The sequence below is a fragment of the Equus caballus genome, chromosome 31, assembly GCF_041296265.1.
Source record: "Equus caballus isolate H_3958 breed thoroughbred chromosome 31, TB-T2T, whole genome shotgun sequence".
Lineage (NCBI taxonomy): Eukaryota > Metazoa > Chordata > Mammalia > Perissodactyla > Equidae > Equus > Equus caballus.
In genome coordinates, this window is record NC_091714.1 from 15,692,442 (window position 1) to 15,713,246 (window position 20,805).

General features: G+C 41.5%; 1 protein-coding gene across 4 annotated transcripts in view; it reads left to right on the top strand.

Moving 5' to 3' along the window:
* The window catches only part of RMND1 (required for meiotic nuclear division 1 homolog), a 46,215-nt gene that overhangs the window by 3,472 nt on the left and 21,938 nt on the right, over positions 1–20,805 (top strand). For 2 of the 4 annotated variants that reach the window (XM_001494524.5, XM_005608179.4), the window contains 5 exons: positions 2,377–2,891; positions 11,316–11,424; positions 13,949–14,024; positions 17,105–17,144; positions 18,880–18,980. In XM_001494524.5, coding sequence (XP_001494574.1) covers positions 2,391–2,891; positions 11,316–11,424; positions 13,949–14,024; positions 17,105–17,144; positions 18,880–18,980 — 827 coding nt within the window. In that variant the 5' untranslated portion in view covers positions 2,377–2,390. Of the gene's footprint in view, positions 1–2,376; positions 2,892–6,794; positions 6,898–10,352; positions 11,425–13,948; positions 14,025–17,104; positions 17,145–18,879; positions 18,981–20,805 lie in introns of those variants that run through there. The other 2 variants (XM_070256468.1, XM_070256469.1) reach the window with 2 other exon arrangements.

Sequence of the window (20,805 nt, forward strand, 5' to 3'; positions counted from 1 at the left end):
ATGCTTGAAATTGAGAATATGAGGTTGTAGTTATTGGTAATACGGTCTAGAGTACTGCTGTCCGAGAGAAATAAAATCCAAGCACAAACAGAATAACTTTTCTAGAATCTTTAAAAATAAATGGGTGAAGTTACTTTTTAATTTACTTTAGCCCAGTATATCTAAAAATATTTCAGCAAGCAATCATCATAAAACTTATTGAGATATTTTACTTTTCTTGTTTTAAGTATAAATTACAAAATTTTCTTTAAATTTTATTGAGCCACATTTCAAGTACTCAGTAGCCGCATGTGCCTAATGGCTGTTGTAGAGCTTGGAGTGAGTGGCTGAGGAAGGAAGGAAGACCACGATGATAGGTCAGGGAACTTGGGGGCCAGGAGATGGGAAGAACCATGCCCTCGGCCAATCTGCCTGGGTGTAGAAACCATGAAGAATTACAAGGATGATGTGGAGGAGCATGTGAATTCAATGCCAACAGTGTTACACAGAACTCTTAGGGTAATTAAAAACCTAGTGTACTTTTTATCCTTAGTTTGTAACAAAATTTCACTTTACTGAGATGTGTTTCCGTTTTTAACAAAGACTAAATATTTTTGTGTGTGTGTTGGACACCTTAAATGCTTCACCTGTGTCTTTCTCTGCAAAGAGAGGAAGCACACCTGTTGTTTGTCCTGTAGCTCTTGCCTTCTTTGTCCTAGGCTTCACGGAGCCTCTGTGGGAAGGCAGTCTTTAGAGTGTGCAGCTGAGAGTTTCCTAGAAGAGGATGGAAGAAGCCCAGTCTGTGTATACACATTTATGAAATTTTTTATAATTTGTTTTTTCAGAATCCCCTAGTTCAACTGGAAGGGCATAGTACCATTAAAGGTGAACTAAAATAGCTAGTTGGACTAGAAGTAAACACAGAATGCCCACTTTTGAAGGTATTTTGAAAGCAGCAGGTGCTACCTCCTAACTACGGCGGTGACGACTCCTTGTCATCTTCCTTCTAGAGGGAATAAGATGGCGCAGTGGTCGCAGTGTTGTGTTTGGAATTGGAAAAGCCGGGGACTTAATTACATCTCTGAAATGTGCTAACTGTGAGCAGTTGGCCTCTCTAAGCCTCAGTTTCCTTCTCTGTAAAATGCCTCACGGGGTGATTATGAGGTGAGGCAGAGTACTCGGTGGGTGGAAAGTACTCAGTAAGTAACGTCTTGGTCTCTCTCAGTTCCTCCTCTACGTCATTACAAAGTATATGTTTCTTGAACATACATTTGACCATGTGAGTCTCAGATTTAAAAGCTCTGGCTTCCCTCTACCCGTAGAAACTCTTTAGGATCAGTTATGATCCGGCCACTGGCTCCTTTTCAGTCCTGGTCTCCTGCAACTGACACCTCCCTCCCCTGAAGCCGATCCCTGGGTGTTTCATTTGCTGATCCCTCTGCCCTTTAGAGACCCAGTTCAAATGTCACCTCTGTGCATACGTCCCACTCACCCCTCACCCCCCATGCTCCCTTCTCTGCACCCCACGGCATTTGGTACATAGGTCTGTTTTAGTGTTTATCACATTATTCTGTCTGTTTCCCCTGCAAGACTGTGAATTCTGAGATCCTTGATTCATACCTGTATCTCCGGCATCTAACATGTTATTTTGTGAAAGAATTATTGATTGTCTCCTATAGACTTGCTTTTAAAGAACAAATAGTTTATACTGTAATAAGGGGGGAACTTACCCTGTACCCCCATTGCCATGGCCACCCCCAACCTGAAAAGTGCCTTCCCCGTGGAGAAGCAGCTGAAATCTTTCTGGGAGCCTTTCTGAGTCTTCATGTAGAGTTAGGCAACCTCCCCGTGTGTTTCCTCAGCACCTTGTATGGTAGTTCTTTTTAGGGCGTAGGGCCTATTCCTCTAAGTTAGAAGGAGCCCCTGAAAATGCCTGTCTCCTCGGGGAGACCATTGGCCCCAGGATGGGAGAGAGCCTGTCCTTTCATGGAAGCGTCCCCGGCACTAGCTCATTGCTTATCTCAATGTAAAGGCTCAATAAATTTTGCGTAAAGGAATTTATAAGTACAGATTTTCATGTGCTTATGAAGTAAATGAAGAGAGCCCATTGCTCTGTTTTTCTTTTTTAAGGTCCTTGTCATGTCAAAAGCTTTATAATCCTGTAATCTTCCAGAAAGAAGGCCAAAGGTCAACTAAAGGAAAAGTGATGGAAATACTTATATTTATTTTTTTTAACCTTGTTGTTTTTTTTTTTTGCTAGACTTAGGTTAAGAAGTATCCATTTTGCAATTTCTTTTTTTACAGAAGTAAGCTTGTTACCTAGGAAAATATTATGTAAGTTTTAAAACCTTTTTGAAAAAACTTGAGCTTTAAATTCTTCACTTCTTTTTCTTATAGCTTGGGATGTGGTAATGTCAACCAGACTTCTCAGAGCCCTGGCTGGATCTCACTGTATTTTATCAAAAGCACGTCAGTGCCAAAGATTTGTTCCTCGAACGGTAAAACCACTCAAGGAATTTGAGACTGCGTGTGGCACCCTGACAAGAAGTCAGAACTTGGATTTGTTCTTTCCTGGTACAGCAGCTGATGGTTTGAACCAGTCCCAGATCCTGGAAATGAACCAGAAAACATCAAGTACAAGCGTACACTGTCCATTAAACGCTGTGCATCGCCGGCATGGAAAAGCACACCTTCCAACCAGCAAGTCTTTTGGTACTCACAGGAAAGTGACTCACAAACCAAACCTCTTAGGTTCTAAGTGGTTTATAAAAATATTAGAGAGGCATTACTCATCTGTATCAACGGAAACACTTGTTCCTAAACAAGATTTTCCGCAAATCAAGAGACCACTAAAAGCATCGCGGACCAGGCAGCCCTCCAGGACGAACCTCCCAGTTCTCTCTGTGAACGAGGTAAAAACATGTGGTGGTTGCACCTCTGTTTCGTAATGATCGTTCACTCTCTACACTATGCGTATTGCACCACAACCGTACTGCCAGTGTAAGAGAACTGGCAAACAGCTCAGCATGTTTTCATCAAGATCTTTGAAGCCTGATAGTAAAACCTTTATAGCCAAAGGGAACTAAAAATCTTAATTAATTAATTAATTTATTTTGGTGAGGAGGATTGGCCCTGAGCTAACATCTGTTGCCAACCTTCCTCTTTTTGCTTGAGGAAGATTGTCGCTGAGCTAACATCTGTGCCAGCCTTCCTCTTATTTTATATGTGGGATGCCACCACAGCGTGGCTTGACAAGCAGTGTGTAGGTCTGTGCCCAGGATCCAAACCCGTGAACCCTGGGCTGCTGAAGCAGAGCGCATGAACCCAACCACTACACCGCGAGGCCAGCCCCCCCCAAATCTTGATTTTAAGAATTAGTAATACATATAAGGACAGAATCTAGGCAATGAAGTATGAATTTATGGTTTATGAAAGGTTTAGTTGTTGGTCTAAGGAAACTTTGAAAGAGGAGACTAGTGTTAAGGGCAGTCCAGGAATGGTAATGTAAAAAACACCCATTTAAGAAGAATCAAACAGTAGAAATTCTTCATTAAATTAAAAAAATTTTTTTAGTAACTATGCAGACGGGTAAGCTCGTGTTAGCCGCTGGTGACTGCCTGGGATGGGGTGGTGAATGACGCGGCGAGGCACGATCAAAAAGCAATGAGAAGGGGGGCTGGCCCCGTGGCCGAGTGGTTAAGTTTGCGCGCTCCGCTGCAGGCGGCCCAGTGTTTCGTTGGTTCGAATCCTGGGCGCGGACATGGCACTGCTCATCAAACCACGCTGAGGCAGCGTCCCACATGCCACAGCTAGAAGAACCCACAACGAAGAATATACAACTATGTACCGGGGGCTTTGGGGAGAAAAAGGAAAAAATTAAAAAAAAAAATCTTTAAAAAAAAAAAAAAGCAATGAGAAGGTTTTTGCTTTTTCATCCTTTGAAGATTGAAAGGGGTATTTTTATTCACTAAAAGGTTTACAGGAATTTCTTAGGTACAATCGCATTTCTCTTTTAAATGATAAATATTTAAGGTCAGGGTCAAGCCCGTTGTTAACCTTTCTATCTTGCATAATACCTAGAACTGAGCCTTATGCCTAATGCATGTTTGTTAAGTTGGAAAGAATGGAAAAGACGCAAAGGCATCTTTGATGTCAGTAGTCATCAACATCAAAAACAGGGATGGAAAATATTTAAAACTTGATCAGGCCTGCTGAATCTATTAGAAAACAGGCTAGAATGTCTGTCTTAAAATCTGGATTCTGAGAACTAGGCCCTGAGTATGTTTAATTGGTTGTGGTTTTTTCTCCTGCCCAGTTGAATTCCTTTGAACAAGTATACAGATTCTCAGGTTATGAAGTTAGGCGTCAATTAATGATTTTTATTTTGGATTCTAGTTTTGTTTAAATTGTATGGTTTCTCTGAACCCCAGGTAGAAAGGATGGGAGAGTTACCCATGTATTGCTCTCACGCCTTCTTCCTAGTTCCTGATGGGGTTTTTTGGTCTTTTTTTCTTTTTTGAGGAAGACTGGCCCTGTACTAACATCCATGCCCATCTTCCTCTATTTTGTTTTTTTTTTAAAGATTTTATTTTTCTCCTTTTTCTCCCCAAAGCTCCCCGGTACATAGTTGTATATTTTGTTGTGGGTCCTTCTAGTTGTGGCATGTGGGATGCCGCCTCAGCGTGGTCTGATGAGCAGTGCCATGTCTGCGCCCAGGATTCGAACCAACGAAACACTGGGCCGCCTGCAGCAGAGCGCGCGAACTTAACCACTCGGCCACGGGGCTGGCCCCCATCTTCCTCTATTTTATATGTGGGACACCTGCCACCAGCGTGGCCTGACAAGCAGTGCATAGGTCTGCACTCGCGATCCAAACCCGCAAATCCTGGGCCACCAAAGCAGAACGTGTGAACTTAACCACTGCACCACTGGGCCAGCCCTGCTCCTGATGTTTCAATGACATTACTTAATTGTGTGATAACCCAGGAAATCCGGTATTTAAGTGACTGAGATGAAATTAAGTGTAAAAACCTGAATTCATGGCAGATCCGAAAAGGAGAAAGATCACCTCCGTTTTTCCTTTTGTTACGTCTACAGCACAGAGCATAATCAGGTTTCCTGCAAAGAAGCTTGTAAGGTCAGAGATGTCGCTTTTGTTGTGGTTATTGGTTGAAAACTATCAAAGAGGCATTATTTCTTTGGGCTGTCCTTAGACTTGGAAGCAATTTTCCTGAATTCATTTTTTTATTTTTCTTTAGGATCTTTTTTCTGCTTCCAGGAAAGGATTTGAAGTAGATTTTCAAAACTTAATGCCGTTTCAAGTGAGATAATAAAAGCATTACATTTAAGATAGAGCAAAAATTGATACGCACAGAGAAATAACTGTTACCAAGTACCTGGTAGGAATAGCTAATCTAGTTGAACAGTTCTGAGAAGCCCAACAATTAGAGAAAGGACGGAATCCTCCTGGGTGGTATGTTTCTTGTTTTCTGATGGGGGAAAAAAGAAAACCATGAAAATGTCTTACAAAAAATAATTTTTTCTATCACCAAATTGGAGTCATATAGTTCCTGGGTCCTTATTATAGGAGATATAATATCATATAATAGACATGACATTAGTTGGAGTTTTGCAAAAATGAAAACAGGATGTTGTCTCTCTGAAAGCACAGGGAAATAATAGAAAATCTTACGTTTCTGAAAGCATTATTTTTTTAATCTTTTAAAATTTTGTGTGTGTGTGAGGAAGATTGGCCCTGAGCTAACATCTATTGCCAATCCTCCTCTTTCCTTTTCTCTCCCCAAAGCCTCTGTACATAGTTGTATATTCTAGTTGTAGGTCATTCTCGTTCTTCTATGTGGGACGCTGCCACAGCACGGCCTGATGAGCAGTGTGTAGGTCTGCGCCCAGGATTCAAACCGGTGAACCCTGGGCCGCCAAAGCAGAGTGCGTGAACCTAACTACTTGGCCATGGGGCCAGCCCCTCTGAAAGCATTTCTGTGATCAGAGGTAATATAGTTTTGGAAGTTTATTTGCTGATGATCTTGCTTTTCGTAGGCGAACACAGTCTTGAGGTGTGACAAGGTGCTGTGTCCCTGGGGCTGAAGACTGGCTTCTCTCTGACCCCTCCTTCCCCATGTGGGCGTCACGAGGCTGGCAAATCCTTTGTGGGGGCAGAGCCCTTTCTGCCCCTCTCGACTGAGACGGGAAAGGACTCTACTTTGTACCAGAAAGCAGACGTGCTTTGTGTCGTTCACCCCACGTGCTCCTGTCTCGTCCTCTTAGCCCTGCCACACAGCATTCCCTCGGAGTTGACTGCATGGAGTTACTCACCCACCCTCCATACTGGAATCCACTCTTTACCTGGTCTCCCTTGCTGAGATCGTAGCCTGCTGAGATAGTCAACCCACACCCCTTGGTTCATCATTTCTCATGGCAACGACTGTGCTTCTGCTGGGTGTGTCCTCTCTTCCAGGAGGAGGACACTGCAGCCCTGAGCATCATGGAGCCTGGAGGGGAGGAGATGCCAGGGTGCCCACAGCGGTTTTCAGGCTCACCCCGCAGTCTGTTGTGAAATTAACTAGTGGGTGGTTAATAGCCGTTTGTATTTTAATAGAACAGAAAATAGCAGAATGCATTCCTCCTGGTAACAGTAGATACCTTCTGTGAAGCTTTGTGTCAGTTATTAGCGTATGTGCACATATGTGTGTGATATGTGTACTGTGTGTAGGAAAGGATTTATCACCACAGGTTGTAGTCAAAAAGCTTAAAAGCTAAAGCATACTAGTAATGTAAAATCTATATGTGTTTTATAGCTTTCGTCTGTAATCTGTACGTAACAGGAAAAACATGCACTTTTCCCGCAGTAGTATAGAAGCAACATGGCTGTAATGCACTAATTCTCTTCAGTAATAGAACGTGAGTAAAAATAAACTTTCTTTTTTAAGGTAGGGTTCCATCAGAGTGTGTGATGCTCTAAAACAGGAATCATCTGTAGATTTCTAGCCCCATCTGCTGGAACATGTTTTCTGTGGCCAGAAAAATGAAACACATACTGAAACGTGGTTTTCTTGGCTTTGGGTGTATTTTTTTAACATTTTAAAATGGAAAGACTTAAATTTAGGTCTGAAATGCAATAACTATTTTAGGTTGGTTTGGCACGTTTATTTAAGAACAAGGTGTTGATCCCCATCCTAAAACCTGAGATTTGCTATCTCTCTATATATTTAATGGTTAATAAGTAATGATTTATTATAAAAATCCAGAAAAAGACAAGTATGAAAATGAAACCTTATCACAGCGTAACAACACCTTTAGTTAATAGTGATGGGGCCGGCCTCGTGCCCGAGTGGGTACGTTCGCACGCTCTGCTTTGGTGGCCCAGGGTTTCACAGGTTCGGTTCCTGGGCACAGACCTAGCACCGTTCATCAAGATGTGCTGAGGTGGCGTCCCACATCCCACAACTAGAAGGACCCACAACTAAAAATATACAACTATGGACTGGGGGGGCTCTGGGGAGAAGAAGGGAAAATAAAATGTTAAAAAAAAAAACCGCTTTTAATAGTGAAAAAAGTGCAAAAACAGGACACTCCATAGTCCTCTTTCCCTTTACTGGATAGATTTAAATACAGTCTTGAAATTTAAAAGCAAGGGAAATAAAAACCAAAACAAGACGTGTAACAAGTCAAACTGAAAAACTTTGTGAGTCGTTTATTAATAGAAGAGGCCATGACTTAAACAGAGACTCAGATCAGGATGTTTAAGGATACAGAAAGTGGTGTGGCAAGCCATATAAGCTGTGTGACATTGGCCAGAACTTTGAGCCAAACTTAGTAGGATATGATGAGAGAAGAAAGGTGACAATCTTCAGAAAATCTGCAAACGTCCTTAGAATGGCTAAGTAAAAACCAATTGTGGGGGCCAGCCAGTGGTGTAGTGGTTAAGTTCATGTGCTCCGCTTCAGCGGCCTGGGGCTCGCTGGATCCCAGGCATGGACCTATGCACCACTCATCAAGCCACGCTGTGGCGGTTTCCCACATACAAAATAGAGGAAGATTGGCACAGATGTTAGTTCAGGGCAGTCTTCCTCAGCAAAAAAAGAAAAACAACAAAACAGTGGTGTTTAAAAATTTATTTATAATCTGACTATTTGGATACCAGAATATCTTTTCTCATGGAAGTCATGATTGAATGCTTTGTCTTGTCCCATTTTTGAGAGTGCACAAAAGTATGAGTTTTTAGCCAGATGGGCCTGGTTGATAGCATAAATGATGGTGAAGCAGACGTGAGACAGTGGGGAGTGGTAGGGACTGTGTGAGCTGCAGAATTGGGCCCCTCCTCAACCCTAGTCCAGATCTTCCACTTGGTCCAGAGATGGTGGAAATCTGGATTTTGCGTGAAATCACAATTTATTGTTGATAGTTCATTCAAATCTTGAAAACCCTATGTGGGTCCAGTCTTGAGTTGGATAATCCTCTCGGCTGCCAGTTTACAATTCTGATTCTAGAGGCAGTCGGCCTTTGCCATTTCTAGTGCAGTTATGGGAAGATCCTCTGCTGGACTGGGTCTTGACCTTCTTATCTCCTCTTCTTTGTACCTCCTGCTCTTCCCACTCTGGCCCAAACTAAGCATGTCAGCTGTAATACTCCCAGAGGTCATTCTGACATGCAGCCTCATGTCCTGCGATTTTGCTTAGCAAGCTTCAGTAAATTTGCTGGGTCTCGCAGAGGGGACCCTGCCTATTATGGCTTTACCTGATGCCTCATCACAGGTTTCCCTTCTTTCAGCAAGCTTGTTCTCATCTCCTGTCAGCTCTTTGTAACTGTGTGGAGCCTTAAAGGAACAGATGGTGCCAGCAGCTCTCCACCTTAAGCACATGACTGATTCCTGTGATCCAATAACTATACTTTGGCCATTTGGACCCGTATGTTTTCGTTTATTGATGTGTTCCCACCTTCATATGTGACAGTGGGAATCAGCGTATCAGGTGCCTGCCAAAGGAGGGGACTGTATCCATTCTGCCTCACGCTCAGCAGTTTCAGCTTTGTGTGACTTTTGTTTTCTAACTGAATTAAAGTGGTTTTGCTTATGAGCAGATACTGTATTGCTTTTAAGTTTTTCCGTTTGTGTTGTGACCTCAAGTCTTCTGTTTATTGCTCTGCTACTTTTCCAATCACGTGTTAGACTGTGTAACAAACTGAGGAAAAGGCAAAGCAAGGTTAGGCCGTTTCTGGAGAAAGGGCCAGGAGTTAGGAAACAGAAGTGGGAGGAAGGAAGGAGTCAATATACTGCTTTTCTTGAGTTTCATACTAGGAGTGGAACAGACAGGGAAAGAATTTAGGAGGTGAGAGGAGTAAATCCTAGGAATAAACTTTGATTTAGTGATCCATAAATATCTTTGACCAGTGTTGGGCCAAGGTGCCGTATGTATCAAAAGACAATAGAGTCACTAAAATTCGGATCAACAGATATTAAAATATAAAATTATGAACATATCAAAATATAAAATTATGAAAACTCAGATGTGCATTACTTGATAAACTTTTTTCTTTTAAAGATTTTATTTTTCCTTTTTCTCACCAAAGCCCCCTGGTACATAATTGTATATTTTTAGTTATGGGTCCTTCTAGTTGTCACATGTGGGACACCACCTCAGCATGGCTTGATGAGCGGTGCCATGTCCGTGCCCAGGATCGAACCAGCGAAACCCTGGGCCGCCGAAGCGGAGCATGCGAACTTAACCACTCGGCCATGGGGCCGGCCCCTTGATAAACTTTTTAACCTCTCAGAAGTTTTTTGTTTTTGTTTTTGTTTTTGTTTTTATATTTTTTTTTATTGAGTTATTGATAGGTTACAATCTTGTGAAATTTCAATTGTACATTAATGTTTGTCAGTCATGTTGTAGGTGCACCACTTCACCCTTTGTGCCCACCCCCCACCCCACCTTTCCCCTGGTATCCACTAAACTGTTCTTGGTCCATAGTTTTAAATTCCTCATATGTAACCTCTCAGAAGTTTTGATGGGTTAAACATATCTGTATGTGCAATAATAATAACTATAACAAATGTTGAACTTGTGTGCCAGTCCTGGTTCCAAGTAGTTGACATTCATCAACGTCTTTAAACTTCACAACAGCCATATAAAGTAGGCATTATTGTTATTCTGATTTTTTTTAAGTTATTCAGATTCTGTGCCTGAACTCTTAATGCCTATGCCAATAGTTTTCAAACTTTATTGACCACATCCCATAGCAACTCAGTATACGTGCATAGGCATATATAAGTGATACAAAACTTCATAAAATAAAATTTACCCTTACTGTAAATAATGCGCTGTAATATTTTCTGTTTTATTCTATTTAATTTTTTTTAGGAAGCTGATTTGGGCCAACTGAATTGATACCAGGACTCACTAATGGCTTGTGACGTACATTTTGACCAAAACATTGCACTATGCCATATTGCTTACCGTATGTATACTGTCCAGACACACACAACACAAGTGTATACGTGTAGACACAGATGAGCCTCATGGTGCAGGAGCCAAGGCACTAACCACACTTGGACACATGCTCAAATTTACAGAACTTTTTGTTTAATATTAACCAGAGTTGGCCAGCCCTGTGGCCGAGTGGTTAAGTTCACGCTCTGCTTCTGTGGCCCGGGTTTCGCTGGTTCAGATCCCGACCATGGACCTAGTGCTACTCATCAAGCCATGCTGAGGTGGCGTCCCACGTAGCGCAACCAGAAGGACTCACAACTGGAATATATACAACTATAGACTGAGGGGCTTTGGTGAGAAGAAGAAAAAAGGAAGAAAGAAGATTGGCAACAGATGTTAGCTCAGGTGCCAATCTTTGCAAAAAAGATAGTTAACCAGAGTCAAAAATGTGTAATTCCTTTGTAGATTTAAGGAAACCTCTGCCAGTACAAGGCTAGCAACAAATGATCAAATGACATCAAATACAATGTTGCTGTGAAAAAGAGCCACGGGGACTCAAAGTTGGAGGGACTAACTATCCGGGTGCCCATATGACTCGCTATTTTGATCATTCTGTGCTTGAGAGAGCTGGGGAGTGGCTCCCCTTTCAGGATAGCCCGTCCCACTTTTTTGGCTAGCAGGAGAAAGTTCTTTCATGGATTGAGCTGAAATCTGTCTTCCTATACGTATAACTTCTTTCTCTACATGCTTATCATGTCCCTTGTGTGAACCTTTGAGTCGTTTGAAGGAAACTTTCGAGTGCTGGCTTTGCAAAGTGGAGTTTTGCAAGCTGACAGCCCTCACAGATGCTTCAGCCTCTTGGTAACCCATGTCACGCTCCTCTCGCTGGAACAGGACCTGATGCACTGCACAGCATTTGCAACAGCGGATGAGTATCATCTTGGAAATCTCTCTCAAGACCTGGCCTCCCATGGATATGTTGAAGTGACAAGCTTGCCTAGAGGTACATCTTCTTGAGCCTGGGGCTAAGTATGTGAAAATGTGTTAGAAAATAATTTTCCTACGATACTGTCTTAAATATGCATTTGTTTATGTTTCATTTTCTGTTGAAACAAGGATTGTAGCATAAAAGTGGTGTAGAATCTCTGTACAAATGACATACAAAGATAAAAAAAAACATTTAGTTTTTTTTAACTTAGTTCCAGATTAAAAGCAATATAATTTATTGAGCTTTATTTATAGGATCACTGTTACTTGGGATGATGAAAGACCATGATACTTCATTTCTCTCACATTAAAAAGTTATTTTAGGGGCCAGCCCAATGGTGTAGTAGTTAAGTTTGCACGCTCTGCTTCAGGGGTCTGTGGTTTGCGGGTTTGGATCCTGGGCACAGACCTACACGCCGCTTCTCAAGTCATGCCGTGGCAAGTGTCCCACATGTGAAATAGAGGAAGATGGGCACAGATGTTAGCTCAGGGCTAATCTTCCTCCAAAAACAAAAAACTTATTTTGGTATTACCGAAGAACTATGAAATTGATAGAAATGTTGGGAAGACATTTCTTTAAAGAACAATTTAACAGTACAATCCAGTACTTTGAAACTAACAAAATTAGTTGAAAGATAAACACAATGAATATTAAAAATGAGAATCAAAATAAACTTAAGATGGGGGGCCGGCCTGGTGACGCAGTGGTTACGTGCACACGTTCCGCTTCGGTGGCCCGAGGTGTGGCCCAAGGTTTGCCGGTTCGGACCCCGGGTGCGGACGTGGCACTGCTTGGCACGCCATGCTGTGGTAGGCATCCCACATATAAAGTAGAGGAAGATGGGCATGGATGTTAGCTCAGGGCCAGTTTTCCTTAGCGAAAAGAGGAGGATTGGCAGCAGTTAGCTCAGGGCTAATCTTCCTAAAAATAAAATAAAATAAAGATGGTAGGATAGTATCAGAAAGGATCCTTGAGAAAATACCCTGCTTTACATTAAAAAATAAGTAACTTGGAACCTTTTGATGGAAATTCACAAATTTACTGCGGAGGAGCAAAAATAGCAAGTTAAAAACCTCCCTGCTAGATAGAAAATTCTAGAGTCATTGACCCCGGAAGAAACAGTGGAAATGTCATTGTGCTTTCTCAGCCTTGGTTATCTGAACAATTTGTGCTATTTGATGGCAAAACCAGACATAATTGACTTATGAAAACAGAGCTATGTCCAGGGTGCTAAGATAAAACAGTGCCCAGGGTGTCCTTGGCTGATTCCAAAGGCTGTCAGCAGGGCGATTACATTACAGGTGCATTACGGGCATGAAGCCTGCTCGTTCCATTCTCACTGCCCTGGGTCTTGTCCATTTCATTCGTGTTGCTCTCGGCTGCATAGGTGAACTTTGCCCTCCGTGGGCTGTAGGACTTAGGGAAGTTAGAGTTTACTCAGAAAAGGTAGTTTAGGATTTGGTGCCTACCTGAATCCCCCATTTCTGAACCTCCTACCAGGAACTCTGAAGCTTTGAGGATCCTAATTTTGGGTTAAGAAATTATATATAACTTTTTACATGTAAATATTAGTGTTTTTATTCATTGATATATTAACATATTTATAATTTATGTTATACAATATATACTTATGATAAATATTAAACTAATACATAAAGAAACTACTTATTTTTTTTTTTAAAGGTTTCCTTTTTTTCCTTTTTCTCCCCAAAGCCCCCTGGTATATACTTGTACATTCTTAGTTGTGGGTCCTTCTAGTTGTGGCATGTGGGACGCCACCTCAGCGTGGCTTGATGAGCAGTGCCATGTCCGTGCCCAGGATTCGAACTGACGAGACACTGGGTCGCCTGCAGCGGAGCGCACGAACTTAACCACTGGGCCACGGGGCCAGCCCCAGCAACTACTTATTGATGAATATTTGTGTATTTATGTATTTAATGCTATTTAAAAGGTTAAAATATTTAAATAGTTGCAGATGACTCCCGTGGTAGTTCTCATGATTAACTTTGAAATCAGATATGTTTTCAAATGGTCAGTATCTTTGTTTCTGTGTATGTTCTATTCTCCCACAATTTCAAATTCAGCAGAATGAGTAGTTTGAGAATATTCAAATTATGTTATTAATAAAATAGTATTTAAAGGAAGAGAATATATTAATGGTTCTTCAAATTTTATTGGAAATTAATTTTGTAGAAAGAAGTTTAATTCTTAAACCTTAGTTGTATTAGAACTAAGACTTTGGTAATTATTAACTGGACTAGTTATTACTGAATCAAAATGGGTACGAGTGAGTAGTTTAAAATAACACTAATAATAGTATCACAGGTTGTTCCATATTTTGTGAAAGTAATTTCTTGTGGTCTTTTCATTTTGTATGTTAACTACTTTCAGAAACTATAGTAAAAGATGGACGCCTTACAGAGCACTTGATGGCATAGGAAGAAATGACCATAAGGACTTCATTAAAGTTTTGTAGGTCACTCTTAAACCTTGTGTTACCTTGGGACATAGCTTTTTGCTCATTTATTTTAAATCACAGATGCAGCAAATATTTTGGTGATGGGTGTGGAAAATTCTGCCAAAGAAGGTGATCCTGGAACCATATTCTTCTTCAGGTAAGAGAAGAAAGCAACTCCACTGGGAGATGGCCTTGTGCTCAGGTGATGGTGCTCTTTAAAGGGGCTCTTGACAGTCAGTGAGTTCATCACGTGTTTGTGGTTTAAATCACTTTATCATTGATTCTTATTTGATCTAGGAGAGTTGGTCAGTTTTAGGAATCTTTACTAAATCCTCTTAGAAAATAAAGAATTTCTAAAAGCAGTAAATATTCTTCCCCTGGCTTGTCTTTATTAGTAAATCTGGATTTTCAGTCACTAAAAATACGTGAAGCCTTCTATTTCCTTTCGTCTTCAGTGCCACATAGCAGACTCATGCTACCTGTGCTGTCTTTTCTTTGTTCTCCTTCTGGAGCTCTTTAGCGAAAGTTTTAGTCCATTTTACATTTCCAGAGACTTCAGACCTGGGAACCTGACTCACAGAAAGTTATTCCTTTTATTTAAAGGTTTTTTTAATAGCAAATACTCCAGAGTAGCTGAGTGGGAATGCTAATGATAATAGAAACCATTTAAAATAATCTCATATAGGCTGCCAGCCCCATGGCCCAGTAGTTAAAGTTCTGCGCACTTCGCTTTGGCGGCCTGGTTCTCAGGATCGGATCCCGGGTGCGGACCCACTCCACTCATCAGCCCTGCTGTGGAGGCATCCCACATGTAAAATAGAGGAAGATTCCATGGAATGTTAGCTCAGGGTTAATCTTCCTCAAGCAAAAAATAATAATAATAATAATCTCCTGGTATCCTCATAACACTTGAAGAAGATCTGTTATTCCCATTTTGCGGCTGTGGAAACTGAGGGTCAGAGAGATTAAGTGAGTTACCCACAGTCGTGGGACTGATAAGTGGCACAACAGAAGCACATGGAACGTCCGTCAGAATCCAAACTTGAAGAAAGATTTTGTGGACTTAGTCATAGTGGTTGATGATAATTGGAAGCCCTGGCTTTGTTCCTGTCGATGCCTCACCTTCGTGTTGGTGTTACTTTGGAGATAATCAAGAGTTCAACGTTTTGTCCAAGTAGAATAGCGTCCCGTTTGACCCAGGTGAGCAATTTGGATTTCTGAGGCCCTCTAGGTCAGCTCTGTATCCAGTACAAATACAGCAAACCTCATATGTAATGATACGTTTTCTAATAGCCACATTTTTAAAAGTTAAAAAGATGAATTTAATTTTGAACACACTAATAATATGATCTATTGCCTGAAATTAATCTTAATAGTATATTTTATATATATTTTAAGTGTATTTTATTTAACCCATTATATATTAATTAAATATTAGTAATTGAATTAAATACTTAATCAGTAATTAATGAGATTTTACATTTTTCTTTTCACACTAAGTCTTTGAAACCTGGGTGTGTGTTTTACGCTTGCATCGCCTCTCACTTTGGGCCAGGCGTATTTCAGATGCTCAGTGGCCACACGTGGCTTCTGAGCGCCATATTAATAGCACAGCACAGCTCTAGACGGAGCACGGTGCCCAAGACCTGTCCTCTGCCCGTAAGTGATTCTCTGAACTAAAACTCTGGCTGTGGCTTTAAATACCTCTCAAATCCGTATCCTGAGACTTATGCTGGCCTAGCGCTACAGCTTACTGCCTGGGCTGCCTGTCTGTCCCCCAACGCCACCACCAGTCTGTTCATCTGTTGTAGGCAGGATAATTTTTCAATAGGTGGTTCTGATCACTACACTCTCTTTTATAAAATTCTGTGGAATTTGACCAAACTCCTTGTCACAACACAGAGTTCCTTCAGGGGTCGGCTCCCTCCTACCTCTCTAACTGACTGGCCACTACTTGCCAACATCCACAGCCATTCAGACAAGTAGCTGTGTATTCTGAGATGTTTCCCTGCTCCCTCAGGCTTCTCCCTGAGCCCAGGGTCTTCCCTCTGCTGTCGCCTCCTCTCGTTTTTTCATTTGGGTGGCTCTGCTCCTCCTTTAGGAACTGTGTCCCTCTGATGTACATCGAGTGTCTTCTTCATAACACTGTTAGAGCGCTGGTAACGCTCTGTGGTAATTGGTGTCTGTCTATCAGTCTTTTCTAGATTGAGAGTTCCTCGAGGACGGGATCTAGACCATACTCATCTTTGCATCCAGACGCTAAGCACAGACCCACACACATACTAAGCACTTTGCTTAAGAAGTGTTTGCAGAATGATACGGGCCATCACATTTCTACCTTTCTCTCCTTTCCACCTTTCCTTCCTCTGGTGCAATAACCAGAGCCATAACTCCTTTTTTTATTTACTCCCTAAAACAGCTCAATACGTCAGACTGCAGAAATCAAAACAAGTTCATTTATAGTTTTTAGACCTTAACTTCTAGCGAAGCCAGAGTTGGATTCGAGGGTCTGCTGGGCTTCATTGTAATTCTGCTCTGAGCGTTGTGGGGATGGGGTGTTATTCCCAGGGGCCTTCCGCCGTCTGAGGCTTTCGTCTGTCTCAGTCTCGGTTCCACAGCTATTAAAAGCATGAGCCTTTGTTCTTTTCCTTTAGCAGAATCTGCCTAATGAGAGCTAAGACAGGTCTCAAAAATTTCCTTATTCTGATTTCTGTACATCAGAACTGAACCAAGTATGAAACAGTCTGGATACATGAAGTTAGATGGTATTAGATTCAGGCGTCGCTTAACGACACGGATACGTTCTGAGAGATGTGCTGTGAGGTGATTTCCTCGTGCGAACATCACAGAGTGGACGTCCACAGACCTAGATGGTAGAGCTACTACACACCCGGCTCTAGGGTCCTCATTTTGTGGGGCCACCATCGTGTATGTGGTCCATCATTGACCAAAATGTTGTTATACAGCGCATGACTGAACAAGAATAGTTATTTATTCTGCAAACCTTGTGCGAAATCATGCATTTTTGAGAGGTCAGGTTTTATGAAGAGTTCAAAAAGTAGCTTTTGTTTTACCAAATCTATCTAGGAACCGTAATGTCAAATCAATAATAAAGTATCTATTTTTTAATTGCATTCTGGATATGTTCTAGAAGTTACCTAAGCATGGCTTTATGTATGGTCCTCAAGAATGTATTTTACCTTTAACTTAGTTGATTCTTTTATTCTTTCAAATCAGAGAAGGAGCTGCTGTGTTTTGGAACGTGAAAGACAAAACTGTAAGTATTAATAAAGTATGAAAGTATAAAAATTTAGTTTTCTGAGAATAAATTGTTAATTAGCTCTCAATAATCTGAGCCATTGGAAGATAAATTAACAGATAATCCTTAACTTATTTGCTCTGCATCGTGTGATATTTATCCTAGCAGTTTCACCTTCTAAAATGTATTGTATTTTGGCTTGTAAGTTTCCTACATTTTTCCATTCTCTGGGCACACGCTGATTTGCGGAGAATCAGGACAATTCTAGCTACACTGCAGACAGAAGGGATTATATTTCGTACGTGATAATCTACAAAGTGAATAATGTACACCCAGTTCACTGGAAGCCGGCTGCACAGAGTCTTAGTTTTGATCCAGTTTTGCAGAACTTTATCACTCACAGGGAGTAATTTTTTCAGTGTCCCAGTCAGGATTTGTTTCAAACAACCTTTTTAGAAGCAGTTTGGTAATACACATGAAACCTTTGTATTTAACTCAGCAATTTCACATCTAGAAAGTCATCCAAAGGATAGAATCGCAGTTCTGCACAATGAACGACCTACAGAAATGGTCATCAACGCATTATTTACAACAGCAAAAGTGAGAAATAACCAGAATGCCTAATAGTAGGAAGTTTGGTAAATACATGCATAAGCTAGAGTATACTATGGCTCTTAACAATCATGGAAAAAGACCTATTCCTGGGAAATTGCTTGTGTGTATGATACAGTTAACTTAAAGAACAGGGTACAAAATATAACCAATGTAATCCTGGAGCTGGTTAAAAAATATGCCTCCTACAATCCCAGTTTTACTAAAAGGAAATACCTGCCACACACACACACACACACACACACCCCCACACACACATGGAGGGGTGGGGGGGTTCCTGAGGAAAAGGAAATATAAATGACCAATAAGTATAAGAAAAATGTAACACAAATTGTCAGTTTGAGATGGTGAACATGTAGAAGGCTGATGATACCCAGTGTTTTTAAGCATGCTCTCACAGATGTTTGGGTTCCAAAGCTGGAAAAACTGTTTTGAAGGGTGGTTTAGCACTATTTATCGAAGTTATAAGTGTGTGTGTCTTTTGCTCTAGCAATTCCTAAAGAAATATTCCCACAAGCCTACACAGACGCACACCTAGGCTGGCGCATTGCGACTTTGTAGCAGTGGCGAGTAGAAGCGATCGCCCGTGGGTGGCATTTGGGATGGTTAAACAAACCGCGGCTGCTCCATTGAGGAGAACAGCACTGAAAATGTCCATATGCACAGTATGCTCCCATTTCATGTAAAAAAGAAAATAAATGTATATGCACATGTTAAAAAGTCTGGAAGGCTATGCGCCGTGTTGAATGGTTCCCTTTGGGGATAAGGAATTGAGGAGAGCAGAGAGAGAAGGTCACTTTACCTCCGTGTTGCTTAAACTTTTACAAGTATGTTGCTTAGACAGTTTTTAAAAAGATGTGAAGGATACAAGCCACAATGTTACTAATGGTTTTTTGGTTTGTGGGATAATGATAATTTTTATTTTCTTCTTTATTCTCATCTGCGTTTTCCAAATGTAAAAACGAATATGTCATCCTGATGAGTTTAATATCACAATGAATTTGCCTTTTCCTTAAAAACTAAACAACAGAAGAGATATCGTGAAATGTAGTGACGTATTATAAGCAGTAACACTGTTGTAACATCCTTCTTTACTGAGGGAGTCAGGTAGAATTTCCGATTAGTCTTCCTTTTATTCCAGATGAAGCATGTGATGCAAGTTCTAGAAAAACATGAAATTCAGCCATATGAAATCGCCCTGGTACACTGGGAGAACGAAGAGCTTAACTACATAAAAACAGAGTAAGCCACTTTTTATCAAATTTACAAAAAGGGCGGCTGGAATAACTGGGTAAAGCAGTAGAAGAGGTAAATGATTTATGATTGTGGAGACTAATTTTAAGAAAAAAGTTATTGGTACAAATACAAAGCCTGAACAATATAATAAATATTAGTAGATGAACATTATTTTTTTAACTTCTTAGGCTACCCATAAATTAAAACAAGTAGATAGTATAACCCCAAAATGGTAAATTTCCTCAGCAGCCTGAATCAGTAAAATTGTATGCCTTCATCAGAATGAACCTATCAAATCATTCTAGTAATGTTTTCTCTGAAATAAATCCATTTTTTCCCTACTGATTTTGGGTATAAATGGGATGTGTAGTGAGGGTCTGATCTAAGAGAACCCCTTGTAGAAATGGGGGTGCCTGCAAAAAGTGGGGGCCTGACATACTGTTCTCAGGTAAGAAATAGGTAAGCAACATACCAGCTGATTTTCCTGTGTCAGCAGAGGGAGAAAGTGAAGAAGGATGTTAGGGCGGAGAGAGAAGGCCGTGCGACCTTTCCTCCTGGAGTTACCCGTCTAGTGGGATACGATAAAAAGAGAAAGTCTTTGTCGTAAGAAAGGAAGCGATGAAGCAGGGCTTTAGGGAAACTTGGAAGAGACTCCAGCTGTGGAAAGACCAGATGGGAGAAGAGCTAAGCGACAGTGGCCAGCAAGGGTTACCTGCACACACCGTGCCAGGCGCCCTTCTTAGTGCTTTCCGTGCATCGTCCCGTTCAGTCCCGACGAAACCCTGTAATGCCATGAGCTGGCTCTCAGGTGAGGTGCGGAGAGGCTGTGTCTTGCCCAGCGGCTCCTGGCTAGTCAGTGAGGGCCCGGGCCCATCGCGCTTGCCCTCAAAAGTGAGAATGTGAACCTGAGCGACACAACAAACAGCTAACGGAAGTTACTAATTTTCTTATGAAGCACTCAGCCTTTGGTTAAGGTTCCATGGATTTCCCTGCTGTGCTCTGCCTCCAGATCAAACTGTTCCTTACTAGGCACTCTCCCCGGCCCACCACAGACACACACACACACACTCACACTCACACACACTCACACACTCTCACACACTCACACATTGCAGTCTGTGGAGGAGTAAAGTCCTCGGCTCCTTGGATCCCAGCATCAGTGATTTATTTTCGTCCAAAGACCCGCATGGCCGCTACCAGCGTGTGGTTACCTGAGTCCTGCCCGTGGTTCAGGGCCTCTGCTGCCCCCCTCAGTTCTGTGCAGGCCCGAGCTCCTTCGTAAAGCATCTTGTCCACTCTGCTCCTTCCCATCGTCTCTTTCTCCCTCCACCCGAGGGTGTCAGCCGATTCTGCCTCTCCACCCTCTCGTTCGGCCTCCTGTCCATCTCTTGTCATCTCACGTCTTTTGTGAAGGTTTACCCTGTACTTTTCCTCTTTGCTTGTGACATTTGCCTTCTCGAATCCCCTCCCTTTCCACAGCTCCCCCGTCTCCCACCGCATCCCTACCACGTCGGTGTGATTTTAGATTACACTGTGTATATAGTTGTTAGTCAGCAATTTTTCACTTAGCAATTTATTGTGATCATTTTCCCTTTCTATTAAATATCCTTTCAAAACATGCTGCTTAATTTTTGTTGTGAGAAATTCCCATAAATGAACTTTTCTCTTATTGAACATTTAGTTTCTTTCCTCATTTTTTACTATTAAACATTTGACCATAAAATTTTTTTGTACACCAGTCTTTGCATCTTTGATGATTTCCTTAGGATCAGCTCCTAGAAGTGGAATTACCTGGATCAAGAGTATAAGAACTTCTATAAGACACTTGATT